General features: G+C 34.6%; 1 protein-coding gene across 1 annotated transcript; it reads left to right on the plus strand.

Annotated features, from left to right (window-relative positions):
* The first annotated feature begins 10,739 nt into the window (after positions 1–10,739).
* LOC117103763 lies at positions 10,740–11,384 on the plus strand. Its single transcript, XM_033244377.1, has one exon. The coding sequence runs from the start codon at positions 10,740–10,742 to the stop codon at positions 11,382–11,384; it is 645 nt and encodes a 214-aa protein (XP_033100268.1).
* Positions 11,385–23,317: the final 11,933 nt, after the last annotated feature.

The raw sequence follows: 23,317 nt of genomic DNA on the forward strand, positions 1-23,317 counted from the left end.
ATACCATGTTAAAAGGTACAATGATATGGTGAAATGTCCGATGTCTGAAACATAATAAAAGAGATCACAACAAAAATTTTTCATTTAACAACAAATTAATTAAAAGCACATCTGCTGGAATAGTATTTTTTTTTTTTATAGATATTACTGTAGTTTAACTCTGAGTGGCCAATTTACCTAGCTCTTATGGTGTATGTCATTTGTGTAGTACTAACATTAAGTAATATAAAAGTGAAACAAAAATAAAATGATAGATGAAAATGTTATTATAAACTTACATAGTATTATGTGCTATTGTTATGAACAAAATGAATTTCAAGCTCTTTGCATACATGCCTAGAGCAAGTTGGTACTAGTACTGGTATTGGGTATTTATATTGCGCCTTTTCCTTGCGGTTATAAAGCGGAAGCCAAGCCTCAATAATTCAGGAAAATAATGGTAGGCATAAGATCAGTCATTATTTATGAACTTGAAGCATCACAGTAGTACAGTCACACAAACAACAAAGACAAATAAACAGATTACAACAATAAAAACACAAAAGGAAAAAGCAGCAAAAAGAAAATTAGGGAAACAAGTAGGTCTTGAGTTAGCTAAATTCGACTATCAGCATTTTTTCAACCAAGTTACACTATTTAGTTTTTGGTGTTTTAAAATTTCATACTAGCAGCTAACAATACTATACAGGTATATGAAAAAATGTATGTCAGTGATGATTAAAAAAAAATTATCGTAGCATACTTAAATAAAAAATACTGTACATAATAAAAGAAATGATGACAGAATACAAAATAATAAGTAATTATTGACTATTGTAACAATGATGGTTAAAAACAATGCTCCGACAATAATAAAATATTGAAAAAATAATCATAAACTTTAATTGATTTTCCATTTTCTAAATTTCAGCTACTGTACTGTGTCACGAAGGTCTAGTGGGAGCTGCCCTTTTATGTACCTAAAGGTAGACGCGTACAGCTCCGCTCGTCTATGTTTACACATGTCGCTTCCTGACGTGAACTACCTTAGACGCGGACATCTCCGCTCGTCTCCTCGTATGGATGCACGTTTCAACAGACTTGGCTTGAATGAAGCGACGATACACAACACGGCATCCACAGTCGTCTCGAATCTCAACCAAAGCTGGTTTATATAGTCAAGCTTATCCACAAAGCCTTTAACCCTTACGCTGCTATCTTCGCATAAATGCGAACACTGCACAGTTGGTGTGCATGCTAATTTCGCATAAATGCGATTAGGCTCACTGTCAGCCGTACGCCACCTTCGCATAAATGCGAATTGGTGAAGGTCTTTAAAAAAACGACCATAGAGCGGCTGTTTTAACACTAACCCAAAAAGTGTTTACTGCATTTGAAAGCTAATGAATTTCTGCACATTTTGATGCGAAACTTGCTGGGTGTTGTTTTGTTAGAAGTTTGAGTTTTTGGAAGTTGAAAATATGATGTTTTCAAACGTTGAGAAACTTTATTCTTCTGTAGTTGTTACAGCTGTGCTGGATAATAAGGAGACTTAGAAACTGCCATAAAAAACGATGTTATGGTCCTAGGCCTAGCTAGGCAGACCTAGCCTAGGCCTAGGCCTAGCTAGGCCTGAACTGTGATGGTAATGTTAGTAAGAATACGTAGGCCTAGGATTCGTTATTTTGATTTCCATCAGCAAAAAATTTGACTTTGAAAACACATACTCTGCTAATAGGCCTAGGCCCAATATACTATTTGTGATAGGCCTTGACAAAATATTCCTATCATTTATTCACTAAATAATAAATAAAATGCAGAAATAAAAGCATTAGTTGGTTTGTACATATTATGTACAAACCAACTAATGCTGATTAATAATTGTTTTTAGATTTATATTTTCATAATCTGAATAGTTTATGAATTATTGAGCAAATAATATACACTATCAAAAATAAGCATTACGGTGACCTTGTTAAATAATTAGCTGGCACAGGGGATTAGAGGTAATGTTATCAGCTGGCTCTCTGGTTGACTGAATAAGAAAAGAGCTGGCAGCGTAAGGGTTAAATGAAATAATCCATAATTCAACAGAGTGTGCCCCATTTAAAAACATATGCAGGGGGGGGGGGCACTTATAAGATGAATGGGAATATGAATCATGCAGATCTGTAATCAAACCTAGGGGGTGGGGTCAACATTTTTCCCAAAAACGAAAGGGGATCCGGGAGTCCTCCCACGGGAAAATTTTGATTTCCAGAGTGCAGGAAATTACCTTTCTCGACTTTTGAGCTAGGTGTTCTTCAAAATTTAAGGTTTTCCCCTCTTAAAAACGGGCAGGTAAACTTTCTCATTCTTATTACAGTAAATAGGTCTGTTATGTGTGTATATATACATACAATTTAGTAGTTGCATACGTATTCTTTTTTAATGAATCGATAAGCTCAAAAAAAAGGTGGAGGGGTCTCCCCCGGGTAATTTATGATTCCTAGACGGCGGGAAATGGGCTTTTCCGACTTCTGAGGTGTCTTAATTACTTTTAAGTTCTTCACAATTCAAGGTTTCCCTCTTAAAAACGGTCAGGTAATTTTTTCCCATTGTTATTACAGGAAATAGGCCTTATGTGTATACACACATTAAAAAAAAATGAGTAGTTGCATACGTAGGCCTATTCTTTTTTCAATGAATCGATAAGCCCCAAAGAAAATGGAGGTCTGGGAAAATTTTGATTCCTAGTTAGCGGGAAATGAGTTTTTCCGACTTCTGAGGTGTCTTTTAATTACTTTTAAGTACTTCAAAATTCAAGGTTTACCCATATTGAAAATTATTATGATGAATCAATGAACCCAAAGAGAAAAGGGAGGTTCAGGTTCTCCCCGGGAAAATGTTAATTTCTAAATTGAAGGAAATGAGCTTTCCCGACTTTTGAAGTATCTTTTAGCGACTTTAATTTAAGTTCTTCAAAATCAAGTCAGGTAAATTGTTCACATTGTTATTACAGTAGATAGGCCTCATGTGTGTATACATACATAAAAAAATGAGTAGTTGCATACCATTTTTTCCCATAAATCCATAAATACTAAAATGAAAGGGGGGTCTGGGGTTCACCCCCGGGACAATTTTGACTCCTAAAATGCGGAAAATGAGCTTTTCCGACTTCTTAGGTGTCTTCTAATTACTTTTAAGTTCTTAACAATTCAAGGTTTTCCTCTTTTGACTTCTAAATGGTGGGAAATTAGCTTTCCCGACTTCTGACGTATCTTTTAGCGATTTTAATTTAAGTTCTTCAAAATTCAAGGTTTCCTCCCTTGAAAACGGTCAGGTAAATTTGTCCACTTGTTATTACAGTAAATGGGTCTTATGTGTGTGTGTGTGTATACATACATAAATAAGAAATTGAGTAGTTGCATACGATTTTTTTTCATGAATCGATAAATCCCAAAAAGAAAGGAGGGTCTGGGGTTCTCTCCCCCCCCCCCCCGGAAAATGTTGATTCCTAGAATGCGGGAAATGAGCTTTCTGAGGTGTATTTTAATTACTTTTAATTTCTTAAAAAAATTCAAGGTACCCCCCCCCCACCCCCCTCTTGAAAATGATTCAATGAATTAATGAACCCCAAAGAAAAAGGGCGTCCGGGTTCCCCCGGTAAAATTTCAATTTCTAAAATGCGGGAGATGAGCTTTCCTGACTTCTGAAATGTCTTTTAAATTACTTTTTTAGTTCTTCAAAATTCAAGGGTTTCCCACTTGAAAACAGTCAGATAATTTTTTCTCATTTTTTGATTTTATGTGTGTATACATACATAAGTAAAATGAGTAGTTACATGCGTATTCTTTTTTCCATGATTCGATAAATCCCTAAAAGAAAGGGTGGTCCGGGTTTTTTGATTCCTAGATGGCGGGAAATGAGCTTTCCCGATATTTGAGGTGTGTTTTAATGACTTTTATGTTCTTCAAAGTTCTAATTTTCTAATTTAAACATAAAAAATCAGCTCACGTGTCCTGAAATGGTAGGTCTAGAATCCTTTTTTTTTGTTGCCCAAGGGAGGGGCCAGGACCGATGACCCCCTCCCCCAGATCCGCCAATGTTGATTGCTAGAAAATGTAACTTGGACGGGGACTGGATAAATATTCTCTTTTTCATCCTTTTCCTCCTTCTTCCCCATTTTTTTTCTTGCATTTCTTTTCAATCATACAAAAGTCTCTAGTCATTATATATTTTTTGCCAAAAAAAAAAAAACTCTATGGAAACGTTTATAATCTGTAAAATTGTTTATCTATAGAAAGTATATATAAAATGTATACGAACGCTATTGAAAATTTTATATGTAAATGAAATATTACAAATTATTTCGCAAAATTATATCTATAACAAATTATGTATAGAATGTATATATAAAATCTATTCAAACTCTATGAAAAATTTCTGGAACCGCTAATACATTGGTAGCCTTATGGAAACTTTATGGGGGAGGGGGAGCATGGCTGTAGTCCCCTAAACTTATCCCTCACCTATTCACCTAACAACAATGCTTTAGGATTGACAGCAAAATGTTCTCAACAGCCTAACCCGTTTACTATGATAGCCCACCCACCCACCAACCAATTAATGTTAGTGTCGAATGGCACAAATCTGATTGGTCACTTCATCAAGTGACCAATCAGCTGATTTTGAATTGTCACTTCATGTAGAGCCAACGGAAGCGGTAGTATTTTGAATTTTTCTCTGGACTGTCATGATGTTAGGCAGTCATAAACATACTCCTTAGAAGTATTTTAGCAGTATTCACTATCAAGTTGTAAGAGTTGGTTTTGTTTTATTATTTAGTTAATGTTGTTTACTACTCTAGCAGACACGCTTAAACCCCCTAGGCCTAGTAGAAGGCCGACCTAGCCTAGGCTTAGTAGTAGTTGTATAGTAAGTAGTAGTAGGCCTCTTCCTCCTAGGCCTAAGCCTAGTAGTAGTAGATGAAGGCTTGAATGAAGAGGCCTGGCCTAGCCTAGCTTAAGGCCTAGGCCTAGCTGTAGGGCTAGTACTAGCCAAGGAGCTGTACAAAGGCAGATAGAACTGAGGTTCCCTGTTCTCTCCAGGCCACCATCTATCCTCATTGAGGGTATAGGCCTAGGGCTAGGCCTAGAACCTGGGACTTTTGTTGGCCTAGCCAAGTTAATTGCCCAAAAAAAAAAGAAAAAAAAAAAAGACAAAAATGTTCTCTAAAGCAAGAAAGACAAATACTCCACAGCATTGGAGAGAATACAGGGAATATCGGAATAAAGTCACTAAACTGGTACGTAAGTCACATGATCACTACATAAATTCAGTTATTGGACCAAAATTAGGTAAAAACTCGAAATTCTTTTACTCGTACCTCAATTTAAAGAAAATAGAAAAACCTTGGTGTACCCACACTTAAAATGTCTATAAAAATGTGTAGTACAGATAGAGATAAGGCTGAGGCATTAAACTCGCAATTTCAAATTGCCTTTACAAAACAAATACCCACACACAAGACGCCAGACATGAAATCCCATTATAATTCCATTCCTTGCCTCAATATCATGTAACATCAGAAGGCGTAGCCAAACAGCTAAGAGAACTAGATGAATTTAAGTATTGTGGTCCAGACGAGTTATCACCTCGACTTCTGAAACTAGGGGCAAATGAACTTGCCCCAGCCTACCAATTTCTGTATCAACAATCTTTGAATAATAGTGAAATTGCTCATCAGTGGCCCCAAGCATTAGTAACCACAATCCCACAAAGGTGGTTCAAAATCGGAACCCTGTATCTATAGACCGATATATTTAACTTGCAAAACCTGCAAGGTGATGGAGCACATAGTACTGAGCCATATTACTAAACATCTAAACTCAAATAAAATCCTCAAAAATGAGCAACATGGGTTTCGGAAACGTTTGTCAACAGTCACCCAATTGATTAATTCACAAACGATTGGGCAGAGACGTTAAGTGTCGCACCATCTTCTCTCAAAGCTGTCTTTCTATGGTATCAGGAGTAACACCCTTGGCTGGGTTAAAGCATTTCTATCCAATCGCTAGCAAAGTGTGTCTGTCAACGGGATACATTCTGTTTTTGGACAATTCAACTGGTCTTCAACTTTAACTGGCCCAATTCCAATTGGTTTGCAATGGTCCCAGTTCCACTTGGTAACAATGGCTTTAATCAACTTCTGCAGACTTACAAAATACACTGTGAGTTCATATACAAACCATAATTTCTTTAATTTATTACTCAAACAAACATCATACGGTAGGGACTTTACTTCCCTAGGGTCTCATTTACTAGCATACCCTTTCATTTATAATCGTTTTGCTAATGTCTTACTGCTAAACATACTGTGCCTCAAATTCAATGCTGCTTTACAGTCCGGTTTAAATAAGCATTTTTTTTTTCGTAATGTAGTCCTAATACAAGAGTTTATTTTATAAAACAATAATCAAGAACCAGTTGTGTTACAGGTGTGCATAAACCAGCATTCTTTGTGATATTGCAGCAGCAACTGTCCATAACCATTTCTTTTTTTGTCTGATGGTACCAAGATAATTAGTATGAATTATGTCGTTGAACAAATCTATTTTGAAATATTGAATCACTGTGACTTGTACTAACATTTTTCGGAGTTCACTCTTGCTGAAAGATATAACAAAACAAAATCTTTAAAAAGAATAATAATGGTAAACTTATACAGTATATAGAGCGCATATTATAGAAACCGCTATTAAATGTATTACATCCCTTTATTATTGTATTGAATTGAAAACGATGAGATTCTACCACCACCGTTCGTCAATCAGGCATCAAATACTGAACATGAACTCATCTTGCCTCCACAATCATTTAGAGATGACGTACAAATGCCATTTAACGTTGCAGTGAATTTGGAGAACCCAACTGTAGGTGTCAAGAAAGAACCAGAACCACAAGAAAACCCCATCAAAGACAATAGATTCTGCAGTCACATGGTTCAACCACCTCAAACCTCAACTGTAATGACTGAAATAGGAAATGTCCTGTTTCGCAAAGAACTACTAAGCTCAAGTCTTCGACAATTTGATGACACTCCAGCATCTTACCGAGCTTGGAAAATCACACTCTCTAACACTATCAAAGAGCTGAATGTTCCAACAAATCAAGAAATTAATGTTGTGATGAAGTGGCTCGGAGAAAAATTAAGACAACTTGTTGCTCTGCTGCATGTAGTCTACATTGAGGATCTATGCGAATCTCTACGACATGTATGGAACCTGCTCGACGAAACATATGGTGCATCAGAGGCAGTGGAAAAGGGCCTAACCAAGCGTTTACAAGATTTTCCCAAGTTTAATCTCTGAGAAACAGACAAATTACGACAACTCAGCCACCTTTTGCTGGAAGTGCTCCACGTCAAGGATACTGGGAAGTATCCAGGGCTGGCGAGCTTAGATTCATCACATGGTCTTAGCCAAATCATCCAGAAACTGCCACACAACCTGAAGGAAAGTGGGATCAAGAAAGGAACCACTTATAAGACAACGCACTGTGTTGCGTTTCCGCCATTCTAATTCTTTTGCGAATTTATTCGCTCAGAGGCTAAGATGAGAAATGATCAAAGTTTCTCAATGATAGCTAATACCATAGAACTAGGAAAATCATTCAACGCTTCAACGTCAGCATCAAGGAATGGCCCAAGGTGTCCATTGTGCAACGGTTCACACTGGCTGTCACAGTGTAAGGAATTTAGATCCAAGTCTGTTGAAGAGAGACAGAAGCTTGTAAGAGAAAAAAAAGCTCTGTAGGAACTGCCTTACACATAGACACTTTGTATCATCATGTCCCAGAAACAGTTTCTGTAAATTATGTAATATAAAGCATTCAAGTTTCTTACACACTGGAACACGATCAAGTCAAAGTGAAACCAGCGTTAATGCTCAAACCATAAGTAACTCAGGGTCATCACCACCTACCTCAAATGCATCAAATCTACCAACTCAATCTACACCCACATCCATGGCAGTCGAGGTTAAGGGTGTAAGGGTTGGGTTGGCTGTTGTGCCAGTGAGAGTTAAGTGTACAGACGGCAGGAAGACAATCAACACCTACGCATTTTTGGATAATGGCTCAACAACTACCTTTTGTACTGATGCACTTGCCAACAGACTAGGAGCAAAAGGGAAACCAGTTGACCTGAACCCGACTACCATGAATGGGCAATCAACATCAGCATGTAAATTAGTTTACAGATATCCAATTTAAATGAAGAAGAAGTTTTCATAGCATCCAATGTTTATACCAAACCAAGCCTACCAGTTTCAAAGAATGCAATCGCTACTGAAGAAGACATAAAAAATTGGGTGCATCTTCAGGGTGTTGAAATATCTAGCATCAATACTGAGGTAAAACTTCTGATTGGAGGAGATATCCCAGAACTACATCAACCTCTTGAAGTCAAACCATCTCTCAACGGTGGTCCATATGCAACTCGCACTGTCTTAGGATTGGTGGTGAATGGTCCACTAAGCAAAGGAAAACAAAGCAACGTATACAACTTTATCTCTAAGGCTGACACTATCGTTCACCCGGATTCATCCCTGGAAGAGCAGTTCAGACAGTTCTGCAATATCGAGTTTAGTGATCTACCAAGTGAAAAAACAGCCATGTCTCGGAGCGATATCCAAGCTTTACAGATAATGCAAAGCTCGATACACTCGACAGATGGTCACTACCATGTGTCAATGCCATGGAAAAGCCCACCTGAAACACTTCCAAACAACAAAACTATGGCACTCAAACGACTAAGCTACCTGAAATCCAGACTTGAAAAGGATAGTCAACTTCACCAGAAATACACTGACTTCATGCAAGATTTACTTGACAAGGGCTATGCCAGAAAGGTTGAGGAAACAAACAATCAACAACCTAGATGACAAGCTCTTTCAAGGACCAGATCTTACGAACACCTTAGTTGGTGTTCTGTTGCGCTTTCGTTTGGGACCTATCGCCTTTTCAGCTGACATCGAAAAGATGTTTTATCAAGTGCGGGTGGCAGAAGATGATAGTAACTACTTATCCTACTTGTGGTGGGAAAATGGTAAACTAAGTGCACAAACGAAGGAATACCAAAATGCTTGTACATCTCTGGCGGAAAATCATCACCTAGCTGCGCTAATTTTGCGCTGCGGAATGTAGCCAAAGACCACACCAACGATTTTGATCTTATTGTAACAAACACCGTTAACCATGACTTCTATGTGGATGACTGTCTGAAGTCTGTAGACGAGGAGGATGAAGCTATTAATATCGCCAAAAATATGAAACTTTTGCTGTCCCGAGGAGGCTTCAATCTTACAAAGTGGAGTTCAAATTCTACAAGATTTGTTAGTATGCTTACAGACAATGAATGCAACGCTTCAACTTCATTGTGTGGTGGAAATCAGCAAAGAACACTCGGCGTTCATTGGTTTACTAATGAAGATACTATTGGTTATATTATCTCTCAAAAGAAGAAGCCCAGCACACGAAGGGGAATTCTTTCCGTGGTTGCATCAGTTTACGACCCGCTAGGATTGGTAACGCCCTTCATACTGAAAGCAAAACTGATACTCAGAGAGTTTTGTCTGATTGGATGTAAATGGGACTAACAAATTCCGTCTGAAATCGAAATACGATGGCATCACTGGTTGTCTGAACTTCAATATCTGGAGCAGTTACGTGTTCGACGCTGCTATAAACCATCAGAGTTCGGCACAATAGTTTATCGCGAGCTGCATCACTTTAGAGATGCTTCATCAGCTGCCTACGGAGCCGCATCTTATCTTTACCAAAGGGACGACTGTGGGAATGCGTGCTGCATGCTTGTAACCGCTAAGTCAAGATTTGCTCCCATCAAAACGCAAACCATCCCACGATTAGAGCTTCAGGCGGCTGTTCTAGCAACTCGCCTTGATAGAATAATTCGAGAAGAACTCCATGAAATCGAAATAACAGAACAATTTGTTGGACTGAAAGCACCTGTGTTCTTAGATACGTGAATAACGAACACACAAGATTTAAGACATTCGTGGGAAACAGGGTCACAACAATCATTAACCAAACCAAACGAGACTAATGGAGACATGTTAGTTCTTCACAGAATCCTGCAGACCTGGTATCACGTGGGATGTCTGCTGAGGATATGATACAGAGTGATATGTGGTACAGTGGTCCCAGTTTTTTGATGGAAAATGAAGGGAAGTGGCCTCAAATGCCTATTGATCTTATCATTGAAAGGGAAGACCCTAAAGTAAAGGCAGTAATGGCAGTAGCTGTTTCTACAGAAGATGTCACTCAGTTGATGCATCGATTTTCAAGTTGGGCCAAACTAGTGAAAATCGTGTGTTGGATATTAAGATGGCCACGTATGCTAAAATCCAGAAATTATCAAAACAACCGATCAATATCAGTTAAAGAGTGGAAGTATGTTGAGATGGTAATTTTCAAGTACATTCAAAATCAGTCGTTTTGTTCCGAAGTCGATTCATTGTTAAATGAACAACCAGTTAAGAAATCCAGCCCACTTAAAATTAGACCCTATCATAAAAGATGGAGTTATCAGAGTTGGAGGCAAGCTGAAAAGATCTAAAATCAGCGACGAAGCAAAACATCCAATTATACTACCAAAAAATCACCATGTGACCGTGCTCGTCCTGAGATATTTTCAATTCATAACCGGTCACTCAGGAGTGGAGCACACCCTTGGCGCAATACGTCAAAGATTCTGGCCGATGGGTGGCAGAGTGAATTTGAAGTCAGTTATACACAGATGTGTTCAGTGCCGAAAGACGACTGCACCTACACTTCAACAAAAGATGTCCGATCTACCAGCAGATCGGGTGAAGTCAGCACTACCCCCATTTACAAATGTTGGAGTAGATTGCTTCGGCCCGATCTATGTGAGACAGGGTCGGTCAAGTGTCAAAAGATACGGCATAATCTTCACCTGCTTAAATATCAGAGCAGTCCATCTAGAAGTCTCAAGCTCTCTCGACACAACATCATTCATCAACGCATTGAGAAGGTTCATTGCAAGACGTGAAATGCCATCAGAGATTCGCTCCGATAACGGTGGAAATTTCGTTAAGGGAAATAAAGAGCTGCGAGCTGCAATTGAAGGTTGGAACCAGGAGCAAATCCACCAACATCTTCTACAAAGACATATTGTGTGGTGCTTTAATCCACCAACTGCCTCCCACTACGGAGGAGCCTGGGAAAGATGCATAAGAACGGTGAGAAAGGTTCTGGCTGCGTTGACTACCGAACAAATTCTCAAGGACGAAGGTTTACGAACACTATTTGTGAGGTTGAAAACATCATCAACAGCAGACCTCTCACAAAAATATCAGATGACCCAACTGATAAGGAGCCTTTAACTCCAAACCATCTATTGTTATTGCGTGCTGGTGCTCAGTTACCTCCAGCAACATATACAGAAGAAGATGGTCATGCAACTAAGCGATGGCGTCGAGTACAGTATATGGCCGATTTATTCTGACGTAGATGGACAAGGGAATATTTACCTTCATTGCAGGAGAGACGCAAGTGGCATCATAAACATCCAAATATAAGGATTGGTGACGTTGTTATTGTCCTGAACGAGAACACTCCTCGTAATAGCTGGCCACTTGCACTTGTGGTGGAAGTCTATACAAGCAGTATCGACGGACTTGTTAGATCAGCCAAAGTCAAAACACAAACTTCAACCCTTGTGCGACCAATTACCAAGCTTATTTCCCTGGAGGTCGCAAATAGCAAATGATTTCATGCATTTATGCATGTTAAGAACTTTTCTTGGACTTTATATGTTATTTTTTACCTCTCTATTTTTTTACTCAAGTCTAATGTTATTTTTTTTTTGTAAAGGCTTGTTAGTGGCGCCTTTAAGGGGCCGGAATATTACGGCTTGAGTACATGTCGCTGCGGACGTTTCATACTTTACTTATATGTTCAATTCATGTATCATGTTGCCTCTCATAACGAGGTCACATCACTGTGTTGTTTTGCCGAAAATGGACAGTCATTAACCAATTCTTTCGTCAACCTAAATTCATTCCAAAGGCATAATCGCAGATAGACGTTTGTTGATATATCGTTCATTTTATTTAGTAACTGTTTAAGAACCAATGCTATGTAGCAATTCAACAAATCCATAAGAGGATGAAATAGAACATGACTTAAACAAATACAGTACAAGCAAAACAACACACCATGAAAATAATTAAACATACCAAACTACTGCCAAACAAAGACGGATTATTTTAATTGGTTCAAAAAATTATTATTATTATTATTATTATTATTATTATTATTATTATTATTATTATTATTATTATTCTATTATAATTATTATTAGTATTACTATTATGTGATCTAACCAAAGCTCACACTTGACAAAACGGTAGTAGAAAGATGATGATAGTTAGAAAGGTACCGGTAATAAAAGTTTCTTAGGTTGCTATAAATGTGTCAATATTATAAAGTTTAATGAAATTTTCTTATTTTGAGACTGTTGGTGTGATACAATAGACGGTAGTGTCCCTTAATAGGAGTTATTTGACCATTTGGCACATTCAGGTGTCTCCATAGTAGTAGAAAGGTAATAATAGTTAGAAAGTTGATAAGTTCCTTAATAAGTTGCTCTAAATATATCAATAAAAATTTTAGTGAATTTTTTCTTATTTTGAGACTGTTATATTTGTTGTGATACAATATAAAATAAATAACTGTCACTTAATAGGGGTTATATAACCGTTTGGCACACTCAGAAGGTGTCCTTATCCCATTAATAGTGGTGTCCCTTAATAGGGGGTTGGCTGCAGTGTTAAAAGATATATTGCCCCTCGTTTTACTGAAAAGTGTCCCTTTAATAAAAGTGTCTCCTGAATAGGGGTGTCCCAAAGGAGTGTTCTATTGTACATTGCTTATACATGCTTTGCATTGTAAACATAATACTGTAAATATTAAAGTTGTTTTGTTACTCCTATATTTTGTATTTGATTATTTAACACATGCTTCTGTGTAACTTATTTTGTAGTATTTATCACTAGATACATTGCAGTGTCAACACGGCACTATAGACACTAAAAGGGTATAAATCCTAAAATTCTTAGTTACAGTGTAGTATACAGGTTATTTTGGTCAGAAACAGTCTTGTCTGCTGAGCCATGAGTTTGTTTTATTTCATTTATTTTTTTATTCAGACAAGAATATCTGGGCCCCAAAAGCAACAAAATCAACATGACAAAAGTCTGGAGGCCAAGAAATACTGTACTTGGTATGTGATTTAAAAAAACAACGTTTAATTTTTTAGATGGCTCAATGTTCTAATGGTTAACTGTGTATACTGCTTTAATACATCTAATGATGACATTAATTTACTGTATATTAATGTACACAGTATAACATCAGTCTACAGTTTAATGGAAAAAAAAACACAAAAAAACGTTTAATTTGTTTATAACGTTATGAAGAAGAAAGCCTGCTGATATTCACAATTATGTCACAATCTGCTATATCGAAAAACGATTATATAAGGACCGTATCAGGACACCACCAATTACGAATGGTGGTGCGGCGGAAAAGATAATGGTTCAGAGGGCATGGCTTGTCATGACAAGAATGTTGTGAGTACAGTATTATATATAACAAAATAAGCCTAGACCTATGGAAGAGGAAATTTAATAACGTCGGTACTGTATACCACATTCAAAATATCTGATCTTAATAAAATGTTGGTTTATATAAAAGCTTTTGAAAGTGTTTTTTTCTTTTTCTTGCACAATTTAGTTGTTTTGTTTAAAGTTGCCTTTAGCATATTCATGCTTCAATTTGATTGCTAGAAACATCAGTGAAATCGACTCATGTTTTTTTGATAAAGCTCAGGTAGAAAATTTTGATAAAAATAATTCCAGATAATTTCGAAATTCAATAATTGTTTCTACTGTTTTCATAAACCTATAAAATAAAAATCAGTATAATGTTTAAAAAATTTCCTATGTATTCTGTCAACATGTTCTTTAAAACTTATTTAGAATGTGTATAGAACCCCTATAGAGATGGTGAAATAATTAATTCTATTGAAATCCATTCTATAGCAACTCTATAGAATTTTATATTATTTTATACAATCTATACACTCCCTTATAATTTCTATCAACTTTCTAAATAATATTTTATAGGAAATTTTTCAAAATGACATAGAAAATATATCGAAATTGAACAAGAGTTCTATAGGATTTTTCTAAAAGAAAAAAAATTCTAAAGAAATTATTTAAAGAAATTCTATAGAGATAATATATAATTAATTGTAGAAATTATATAGAATTTTTTTAGAACTCTTTCTATAAAATGTATAATATTTTTTCTAAGGAATTCTCTATAGAATTATATTTGTATAGAACTATCTCTATAGAGACTGGATGGGTTTTATTTAGAATTTTTTTTTAGAACTCTTTCTATAAAAAGTATAGTATTTTTTTTCTAAGGAATTCTTTATAGAATTATATTTCTATATTAATATCTCTATAGAGAATGGATGGGTCTTATATAGAGAAAAAAAATCTTAGATCAATTTTCTAAATAATTATGTTTCTATAGAACTATTTCTATAGAAATTTGATAGGTTTTATATAGAGAAATAATTCTTGAATCCAATTTTCTATAGAAGTCTATAAAAACTCATAAATATCTATAGACTTTCTATAGAATTCTATAAAACATTTTACTACGGGTATGTTAATTATTACCACTGACAGCAATAAAATATCGAAATTGATGGATGGGAATCCAAATTATACATAATTATAACGTTTTAAAATCGAGATATTATAATATTGTAAATGCAGACTTAAAAACAGAATATATTTAAATAGCGTAGTTAACTGACATATTCGATGGTATTATTGTGAGGAACATTTAAATATGTAAATAATGGTGAACGGCTTCTGAACTTCAAATATAATGCGAACATGACTATTTTGAATTGTACGTCGTTTTGCTCTAGTAAAACAACATGGTTAAGAGCTAACAAATAAAGCAGAATTGACTACGTGCTGTGTTCAAAGAAAGTTATCTGTTATTTTAAGGAATTGTGTATTGACGAAGACAGGAAAGGGGATTAGGTAGCGATCACAATGTTTAATTGTCCAACAAGAAACAGTGGGGGAAAAAAACAAAAAAAAAAACAAAAAACATGTGCTTGAACATTGCAAAAAATCAAGATTTCTTCGAAAATTCAATGAAGCTTAGTACGTATTTACTGAAAGCAATAAGAAAAATTGATAAGGAAAAAAAATGATCCCACGGAAATGCCTCTATTATTTTTTGGCGTCTGAAAACAAACAATTCGCGGATTAAATTCCCAGAATACGTTTTGTATTGTCTCATTGGCCCCACCATCTCTGGATTTGCCCCCTGTGTTATATGAATACACTTAAAAAAAAAACAAATCAATACTCTTCTACTTCAATTTAATTTTATTCCTGACATAATGCAACTCACACATTTATAATAAACTGTTTACATTTTAATATCTATGAAATTATAATAAATAAACATAAATTCAATATATATTTAGATAAGGCCACACTTGTTTTTGGTCGTGATAGGATAATTTCGAAATAAAAGTGGATAATTTCATCCATGTTGTCAAATAATTTGAAACTCTGGTAGCTAGCAAGTACTGTGCAATGACCTGGACATACGCGCAATCTTTCAGGTAAGAACTGATATTTTTTAACAATACATTTAAGCAGAATTGTCAGCCATGCCTTCATCTTGTTGCGCCATTGGCTGTTCAAATCGACAACAGAAAGGAAGCGATTTAATTTTTTACAGAATTCCACCTGTAAAAAGAAAATCAAAACGAAGAAAATTATGGATCTCTGGTGGTATTCTATGATCAGAAAAGCACTGTATGTAGCGAGCACTTCATCTCTGGTAAGTAAAAACAGACCCAAGGCCCATTCCCGTGATATTGCATTTTGCTTCCAATCATTTTTAGGCTGTGACATATGTTAAATAATGTTCTAACAGGCAAAAAATCTGACGACCTGTGTGCCTGTTAATTTTTTTTTATTTTCAATGTTGTTTTATGCGTGGTTTTATTTTAATACATTATTGCGGGTAATAAGCTAGCTTACAACATTAGATCGTCAAATGTGCTTTACCATCTTAAAAGATATTATACTGACGTGATAAATTACATGTATAATGCAATCATGAACTTATGTAGGCTAAACAATGCATTTTTTTAGCTCAGTGAAGAATGATTATAACAACATAACATAAAAAATAGTGTTCAAAATAGGTTATATAACTATTGCATACTCAATTTATTTTTTCTATTAAAAATATATTTAAAGAAAATTGTCTTGTCTCTTTTTTTAGAATATTCTAAATTCTGAAGTTTCAAAATAGCTTAATACTGTATGCCAAAAAAATGTATTGCACATGTAATGTAATGTATTTCGATTTATCAATCAATACAGGTGTTTCATATGGTACACCAGTGTACAGTATGTAAAACAGAATGCAAGTTTTGTAATAACACACCACTGAGGGGACTGTTTGTAAAACAAGTTAACATTTTGATGCTCTTTGTGTTTTGTTTCTGTGTTGTAAATACTATCAAATCTGCATCTCTACCAATATCCCCAGTTTCTCACAGCATTGTATACATACATGCACATCAATAACTACTACATATATGCTGGCCAAACACAATATTAGCCATTTGGCAAATTTGGTATTGAAGTATTTAACCAAACAAAGATTTAATTAGCTGAAACAACATAATACAAACTATGATAACTTTAATTCCATTAACTTTTGGCTAAATTTTAATGAAAATATTTAGCAAATTACAGGATTTGGCTAATGTCTTAAACACTAACACACACAGTGCTTGATACAATATATGATATATGCATATTGATAATGTACAACTTATAGAACTGTTTATTATTTTTGATACTTTAGGAACTGATGCCAAAAACTACAGAAGACTTGATGATGTCCCCAGAACGTGTTAAAGAGGCCAAGAAGGTAATTTTAATTTTTTGAGCACTAGAACGTTGCACACTTTTCTTTATATTGTGTAAAAAGAGAATTGGGCAAGTCGGTTTCCATTCTGATAAATTGCATGCTGTATACTGTTCTTAATACATGGTTGTCAAACTTTTTGGCCGACAATCCAAAAAACATTCAAGCATGTTTAGTGCTACCCAGTTGTTGAAACGCTGCAGGGGTGGCGCCAGAGGGGCTGGGGGGTATAGCCCCCACCCCGTCGGGGAAGACGAAAAATTGTGTCGGGAAACAAACAAATAATAAAAAATATTTACATGTAATATTCGTTTAGCCACCATACTGTGTTAACTTTTCATCACAACAACAACCACAATATCAATAATAATAATAATAATAGTAATAATAATTCAATGAGATTAATTAAAAATAATTTGCGTTCTGTTATGACAAATGCTCATTTAGATAAATTTGGTATGGAAGTATTTAACCAAACAAAGATTTTAATTAGCTGGAAAAAACAGAATACAGACTATGATAACTTTAATTCCATTAACTTTTGGCTAATTTTGAATGAAAATATTTAGCATATTACAGGAATTGGCAATGTTAGTCTTAAACACTGACACACAATGCTTGGTACAATATATGATATATGCATACTGATAATGAACAACTTATAGAACTGTTTATTATTTTTGATACTTTAGGAACTGATGCCAAAAGCTACAGAAGACTTGATGATGTCCCCAGAACGTGTTAAAGAGGCCAAGAAGGTAATTTTAATTTTTTGAGCACTAGAACGTTGCACACTTTTCTTTATATTGTGTAAAAAGAGAATTGGGCAAGTCGGTTTCCATTCTGATAAATTGCATGCTGTATACTGTTCTTAATACATGGTTGTCAAACTTTTTGGCCGACAATCCAAAAAACATTCAAGCATGTTTAGTGCTACCCAGTTGTTGGAACGCTAAAAGACAAATACAGTTACTCAAAATGAGTGGTTTAAACAAAATTTTAAAATTATACTTAGATGACTAATAATTCAAATGTATTCAAAAGGATATATAATTAAATTTAAAATGTAACAAATCTTAATAAGTTTGAGAATCACAGGTTTAAAATAATATTGAACTGTCTTATATTGCCTATTAAACATCTATTGTTCCATGCAAAATACCAAAAAAATGTTTGTAAAACATTAAAGACAAAACTGTAAAATTGAGGCATGTTAAAAAAAAGTTATAAATATTTTGGATTGATATATTTATCGTCATTTATTGTATTTTACCCATCTATAGCAATATTATATGACACTTTTGATTGGAATGTGCGAAATTTTACAGAAAATGTATAAAGCAACATTTCTTTAATTTATTGACCAAATTGTACAGTAATGTGTAAATTTCAAGTACAAATTCTATAGTATCTATATTTTAATTCATAAACATTTTATTCGACTTTCTAAAAGATTTTTTTAGAATGATAAATTTGCTGTGCGACTTTTCTGTAAAATGTTTATAAACTTTCTATACGAATTCTATGTCATTTTTTAAAATTCGCATTAAATCTAGAGAAATTCTGTAGAATATAATCTGTATTCTTTAGAATTTAAGCTATTTTTTATATTTATTCTATAAACTTTCTAAAAAGTTGCTTAAGAACGTAAATTTTCTGTAAATCTTTTCTACAAAATGTTTATAATTTTCTATACGAATTCTATAGAAGCCAATTTTTATTAGCGATAAGTCTTAGATAAATTTTAAAGAAGAAATTTCTGTATTCTATAGAATCCACTTTCTTTTCCAATATTTATGCTATTAACTTTCTGTACATATTTTCTATAGAATGTCTATAAATGTTCTATAAATTTCTATGGCATTCTCATCAAATTCTATTGAAATTATTAAAATGACTGATAATCATATATAATTTTGAATAGAATTTATTCAAAATTTATTAGACATTTTATAGAAACTTGAAAAGTCTATCAACTATCTGTGAAATGTTTTCGTAATGTTTTTTTTTTATATAAGCTTTTTTACATTATTCTTTTAATTTTCCATAGAATTGTATGTGAATTCTATAGAAGTCGAACAAAAGTCTATATAAATTCTATACAAATACTCTAAATAAATTCTATAGCCTTTTCTTAGAACTTTTTTTTCCAGTTTCATTAGAATCTCTATCAACGCTCTATAGAACTATATAGGAGTTCTTCAGGAATTCTATTTAAACTACATGAAAAAATCTTTAGAGATCTTGTAGAAAATCTATTAAAACTCTATAAAACAGGGTTTAGAAAATCATATAGAATCAGCCTATAGAGATGCTGTAGAAATTTTATAGAATGGTTTCTTTAGAAATTCTATACATTATTTTCCTACGGGATAGCAGGTACAGTTCAATGACCTGGACATACGCGCAATCCTTCAGGTAAGAACTGATATTGTTCAAGCACATTTGTGTATAAAACAAAAGGTACACATGCACAAGAGAAATACGAGCGATTCGAGAGATGCAAACGCAGACGTCTGACCTCAGCGTTTTGCAACTCGGCTATTGTGGTTGGTGCGACGATTTCCCCAAATGATTTTAAAAATTGATAAAAATAGTAAAACTGTCACTTCCTGGATTTATATAAATACGGTAATATAAACAAAAACCCTTAAGAAACTTTTTATTTTGTTTTGTTTTAAGTTATATTAACATAATGGAATTTAAAACCTCTCAAGTCCTGGTGAAAATTCACTTTAATTTGTTATTTTTCATTAGTCCTTTTGTAAAGCCTAATGCATACATTCTACAGGCAAAACTGGATATAATGCCTAACATCAGATGTTTCATGCTTCATTGGCTTTTGTTTATTATTTGAAAAAGCGCATTATGTCCATTTCGACTGGGTTATAGAAAAAAAAATATAAAAACAAGTACTTCAGTATGTTTTTCTGTTGTATAGTTAGTACATTTACCCCAAAAAAATCAATGTTATTCATTTCCATAACAAAAGGCTAAAAAGAAACGCGTTTGCTCAATATCTTAAAACTATGATTTTGGCTTATAATGCGTTCACTTCCGAATATATATAATTTTATGATTTCCTGTGTGCCTGTTAAATTTTATTGTTTTTCTATGTTGTTTTAAGAAATACATTATTACGGGTAATAAGCTAGTTCACAATATTTAAGTATTAGATCGTCAAATGTGCTTTACCATCTTAAAATATTGACGTGATACATTACATGTATAATGCAATCATGAACTTACGTTATGTAGGCTTAACAATACATTTTTTGAATCCAACATAAAAAAATAGTGTTCAAAATAGGTTATAATAACCATTGCATACTCAATTTTTTTCCAATTCAAAATAAATTTATATTAAATCTTTTTAATGCATAGATTAAACAGTAGAGATATGAACATGGAAATGGAAAGGGCAACCACAAACAAGCAGGGCTTTACACTTGTGGCGCCTGAAAAAAAAAGTAATTAAGATACTCTTTCAAATTGACAATGTAGGTAAAGGTATGCACATTCATATCATAGATTAGGATAAAAATAATAATAAAAACAAAGATAAAAACTATAAAAATAACAAATAGAATAATATTAATAATAATAATAATAAAAATAATAATAATAACTATAATAATGTTTTACTAATAATAATAAGTCGGACTTAGATAGCAATTAACACTTTAAAATTATATAAATAATTAAATAACAGCAATAAGCAACATACAAATTGAACTTAAACATCATTGACTAAAATTATTGACGAATTTCTTTACAAATAATACAATTGTTCCCGTCTTGGCAGTGGTACTGTTTCATCTTATAACTTTTATGATACATATTATTCATTTTGTATTCATTTTGTTAGTTCCTTTGTGACCTTAAGGTCAGAAGGAACTTATGGGATAATTCGAACATTAAAAATGTGTGTGTGTGTGTGTGTGTGAGCAAAGTGAGCAGCGGGTTTGTAAACGAATAGGCTCATAAACGGTGCCTCACGGTGGGTATAATGTTTTCCTCATAGTAACTGGTTAACATGTAGTTTTGCAAGAATTGTTTGTTTTTAATGTTAGATGAGAAATGTAGGACGTACGCGATAAAACATATACCCCCCCCCCACCACCATTTTAAAGTCGTTTTTAGGAGGAAATTTCGATATGCGCATGCGTCGGAAAATCTTTGTCGACATTTTGTTTTTCATCGCGAGAGGGTAAGCGAGCTCCATAATGCATACCTTGTTGGTGTAGTTGGCCAATTGTTTATGGAATCGGTAGGTTTAGGCCTCTGTCGTGTTAATGTAGCAGGTGCACGTATTATTAAAAATGAAAAAAAGTGATCTAACCAAACACGGTCTTTACATAATGGTATTGGATCGAACGAGTTTAATATTTTGCAGAAATTTTGTTTTCTATCGCGAGAGTATACAGTTTACACTAGAGAAGTTGTCTGTGTTGTTTATGCGAACGTTGTCTGTGTTGTTTATGCGAACGGTAGGCCCTAGCGTGAACTTAGGTAGTTGTGGTAAGTCGACTACTGCTTGTCGTCTAGTAGGTGTAACGTGTGTTTTAGTAAAAATTAACGTGATCTGAACAACATTTTACATTATAGTATTGAATCGAATGTGCTTACCTACCTAAAGTCTTTTACACACGATGAACACGGCAATTGACGTTCTGTTGGTGTGCAATACACTTTAACAACTCCCTGGCAATACGTAAAAACACGACGACGACAGCAGCATTCAGTCAGTCTTGTTAAAATAAATAATATATTTGTCTACCACAAGACTACCATACAAATCAATAAACAATAATCCGCGACAAAATAAAAATCAAGAGTATTTGTAACGATTGAATATGTAGCATAAATGCATTCATATAAACACAACTTAATATTCTGACCAGTCGACTGACCTCCATTACTGGAATTAGACCCTACAGGTCTGTGGCTTGATAAACCACAGAGCAAAAGTTGACAGTTTTGGCGGCATTAGTTTGATAGACTATTTACAATCGTTGAAATGAAATTCCTCTAGGCCTATATATAAAAAAACGAAAAGAAAGTGGTGCAGAAAAAAACTAATTGTGCACAGTTACTGTACTTTAAACACAGAAAAACGTACGTATCGTCAGTATTATGAAGTTTATTGTTTACGACTGCTGTGTAATTTTGCTGGTTTACAACATAGTCATGTCATATACTTGAATATGTAAAATAAATGAGTATTCCGTATTCTTAACTCTCTGCAAACTCGAAAATAAATCATTGATCGGGGCATGTTTTATCTACCACCATACAGCGCATGCCTGACATGCAGTATGCAGAGCAGTGGTTGTTAGTTATTGTGATAACTATTCTACTTATTACGCATGTGTGTCACTAAGCAGATTTTGAACGGAGAACGAAAGAAAATTTGTTGTCAAACCATGGAGGAGGTATGTCAAACAATGAAGACTATTTTAGTAGATGATAAATGAATAAGTTTGACTTCTAAAACCGCCAACTTTGGTTCTGTGGTTTGATCAGTCAAGTCAAAACCGTGGCAAATCTGCCAAATTGTGAAAATATTTTGTGGTGTAACCCAACACTACCCCAGCCCTACCATGGTTTTGGTTAAGGTGGGAGCATTTTAGGATATGACAACTTTGGATACCCGAAAATGTTAATTCATACTTCAAAAAATAGGTACGTCCATATTTTTAGAATAAACAAAAGAAATTGCAAGAAGTATCCACTACTTGCCAGTGTGATGAAGGGAATATTAGTAAGTGGTTCCCCGGGTATAATCAATCCCCATGAACGCGAAACTCTCCCGATTTCGGGGGGAGGGGGTTGGGGGGGGGGGGGGGAGTGGAATTATACCCCGGGATTCCTTCCCTTGGCCTAGTGTATGAACAGACGGAAATGACGATCGTTTTGCAAGGTGGGTTTCACCTACGATTCAATAGCCTATCAAAACAATATTCGGGCGAAGAAATCAGTCTTGCTTGATGTAACGAGTTATTTTTAGCAGCCAATCTCTGTGGAAACACGTGAGTCTTCACGCTGTGAATTAACGATCCGATCAGCCCACTGGGCAGGTCTTTTCAGGGACTGACCGCGGTGTTGTCTATCTTTACTTTAGCCGCATTTAGCGGGCTGCTTATTTTTAGCGACAGTAAACAACAAAGTAATTTACAAGAATGGGCTTTGTGTTTTAATTTATGGCGACCAATATCAGTTTTAAGCAATTTTAAGAGTTTCAAGTCGGCAGAATTCGGAGACA

The sequence above is a fragment of the Anneissia japonica genome, unplaced genomic scaffold (genome assembly GCF_011630105.1).
Source record: "Anneissia japonica isolate Jap-2015-1 unplaced genomic scaffold, ASM1163010v1 scaffold287848_len282238_cov107, whole genome shotgun sequence".
NCBI classification, from domain to species: Eukaryota; Metazoa; Echinodermata; class Crinoidea; order Comatulida; family Comatulidae; genus Anneissia; species Anneissia japonica.